The sequence below is a fragment of the Carlito syrichta genome, unplaced genomic scaffold (assembly GCF_000164805.1).
Source record: "Carlito syrichta isolate Samal-C Ts95f unplaced genomic scaffold, Tarsius_syrichta-2.0.1 Scaffold301559, whole genome shotgun sequence".
Taxonomy (NCBI): Eukaryota; Metazoa; Chordata; class Mammalia; order Primates; family Tarsiidae; genus Carlito; species Carlito syrichta.
The window spans coordinates 44,412-46,971 of record NW_007245655.1 but is presented as its reverse complement, the minus strand read 5'-3'; the positions used below and the strand labels follow the sequence as shown (position 1 = coordinate 46,971).

At 39.8% G+C, this 2,560-nt stretch overlaps 1 protein-coding gene across 1 annotated transcript in view; it reads right to left on the bottom strand.

Annotated features, from left to right (window-relative positions):
- Nucleotides 1–2,560, bottom strand: part of CRLF3 (cytokine receptor like factor 3) — a gene marked incomplete at its 5' end in the record, with an annotated part of 27,569 nt that overhangs the window by 2,748 nt on the left and 22,261 nt on the right. The window contains 2 exons of the mRNA XM_021710808.1: nucleotides 716–893; nucleotides 1,825–1,912. Of these exons, the coding sequence (XP_021566483.1) occupies nucleotides 716–893; nucleotides 1,825–1,912 (266 nt within the window). The remainder of the gene's footprint in view (nucleotides 1–715; nucleotides 894–1,824; nucleotides 1,913–2,560) is intronic.

Genomic DNA, 2,560 nt, shown 5'->3' with positions numbered 1-2,560 from the left:
GGCGTGGTAGCACATGCCTGTAATTCCGGCTACTAGGAAGGCTGAGGCAGAAGGATCACCAAAGCCCAGCGGGTCGGGACTGCGGTGGCCGGGAGCAGTCACTGCACTCCAGTCTGGGCGACTGAGTGAGACTCCAACTCAAAAAAAAAAAAAAAGAAAATGGTTTTTGAAAGCCAAGTATTCATCTCTGAACAATGATGTATCTGTCAACAGTCAATATACATGGCTAATTTGGATATTGTTTCTACTTAGAATATGGTAACTCACATACATAGGATAATTTAATTAATAAACAAAACTCTCAGCAACACTGAGAATGTAAAGAAACCACACTTTAGGAACCTAATTTCAGAGGGTATTAGGTCAGTGTTAAACAGTAAATATGAAAACATCCAATATTCACTATCTTTTGGCTTTTCTAATAAACAGAAATGAGAGAAATTCTCAATTCACTGAGTTAAGCTTGGGAAATATGTGCTGGGAAGCAACGCTGTGATACAGAGATTTTCAAAAGTATTTTCAAACTGTTTACCTAAAACTAGAAAAGCTACCTCAGTTCACGTTCCCTGTGACTTTATTTTAACTGTAAAGCAAAAGGGATTTTTTGTTAGGAAGAGAAGAAAATATTCAAAGGGAGCTAATGAAACATTTTATAGGCCCGCAAGTCACAAATCTATGACATGGAAGCCATGTCTCCAATTCTGAAATTACGTACCTTACACCATCGCACTATGATGCCTCCAGGTTTTTCTATCAGTTCCTCTATCTGCACTGGGGGGCGAGATGCTACAGTTCCATGCTTAAAAATGTGGTCTTTCACTATATTAAGAATGGAGTCATCCAACTGAGCAGATAAACAAGGCACATCAACAAGTAAAGGCACTTCTGGTAAGCTGAGGAAACAAAGCTCATGTGTTACAAGACTTTTAACTAAGAATTAAAAATAGAAGAAATTTCTTAGAATGGAAGGGCTTAAAAAAATACAAGGGGCTGGGCTTGGTGGCTCAACGTGTAATCCCAGCACTTTGGGAGGCCAAGGTGGGTGGATTGCCTAAGGCCATGGGTTCGAGACTAGCCTGGGTAACTTGGTGAGACCTCGTCTCTACAATAAATAAAAAACAAAAAATTAGCTGAGCGTGGTAGCATGCGCCTATAGTTCCAGATACTTGGAAGGATCACCAGAGCCCAGTAGGTGGACACTGGGGTGGGCTGTGAGTGTACCACTGCACTCTAGCCTGGGCAACAGAATGAGACTCCAACTCAAAAAAAAAAAAAATACAAAGAATACTTTAAAGCATTTACACGCATGCTTAAAGAAACCCGAAGCCCCCAGTAAGTAATTCTTATTTCTTATTATATACTGCAGGAATTGGCACGATACAACATACTGATTCTTCCCAAAATAAGCAAGAAAGAAAACTGACAAGATCACAACTTTCAAGTTTACACCAAAATATCTGGTTTATTGAAACATGACTCAGTTTGGACAACCCCTTCAGGTCCCCTCCCACTGCGGGAGCTTTTCTGTCCTCTCAATAAATCCTGCTTTCAAGAACAAAAAAAAGGAAATATGACTCAGTTTCAATATGTTCAGAAAATTTAACAATTCTTTTATACATTGGAATGAAGAAAATCTGTAGTAATACCATACCAAAGATTAGAATCACAACTATTTCATACTACTAATAGTGGTAATGAGCAGTGAAACCTTGAAAAATATAGTCTCTATCTCCCTTAATAAGAATCTTCAATGGGAAGGGGTGAAGGGAAGCAGATATAATTTAAATGCTTGAAAGTAAGTCCAAAACACACAAACTCTTTTACCTGTCCAACTGAATGTGTGAGGCCTTTTTGGTAAAGCTCCACAGCTTCTCATTATGTTCTCCTACACCACCCAGCATGGCAATCTCACCTACAATCAAGAATAAGAGAACTAGTACACCAAAAATGGTCACATTACAAAGTAAACAACATAGTTCACATCTAGGCAGGTCTCTGGTTTTGTTGTAAACAATTTTTTTATTTTTTTTGAGTCAGAGTCTCACTCTATCACCCAGGCTGGAGTGCAGTGGCACACTCACAGCCACTGTAGCCTCAACCTGCTGGATACAGGTGATCCTTCTGCTTCAGCCTTCCAAATAGCTGGAAACACAGGCACACACCACCAGGCCTGCCTGATTTTTTTAAAATTTACTTTAGAGACAAGGTCTTGCCATGTTGCCCAGGTTGGTCTTGAACCCCTGAGCTCAGGCAATCCTCTCGCCTTGGCCTCCCAAAGTGTTGGGATTACAGGCTTGAGTCACAACCCTCAGCCCATTTCTGATGTTTTAAACCACCAAGTTTATGTTAATTTGTTACAGCAGCCATAAGAAACTAATAAACACCCTTTTTACAAATATGAGAATGCGGCATGGAAAGGTCAGTGAACTTATCTAGAACCCCACAGTTAGTAAGAGATGATTGCTGGAGACTATGCTAGGCATCCTTAGAAATTGCTTTCAACTTTACTAGACTATTGCACCTCACAAATGTCTCTACTTCCATAGAGATAACTAAACTT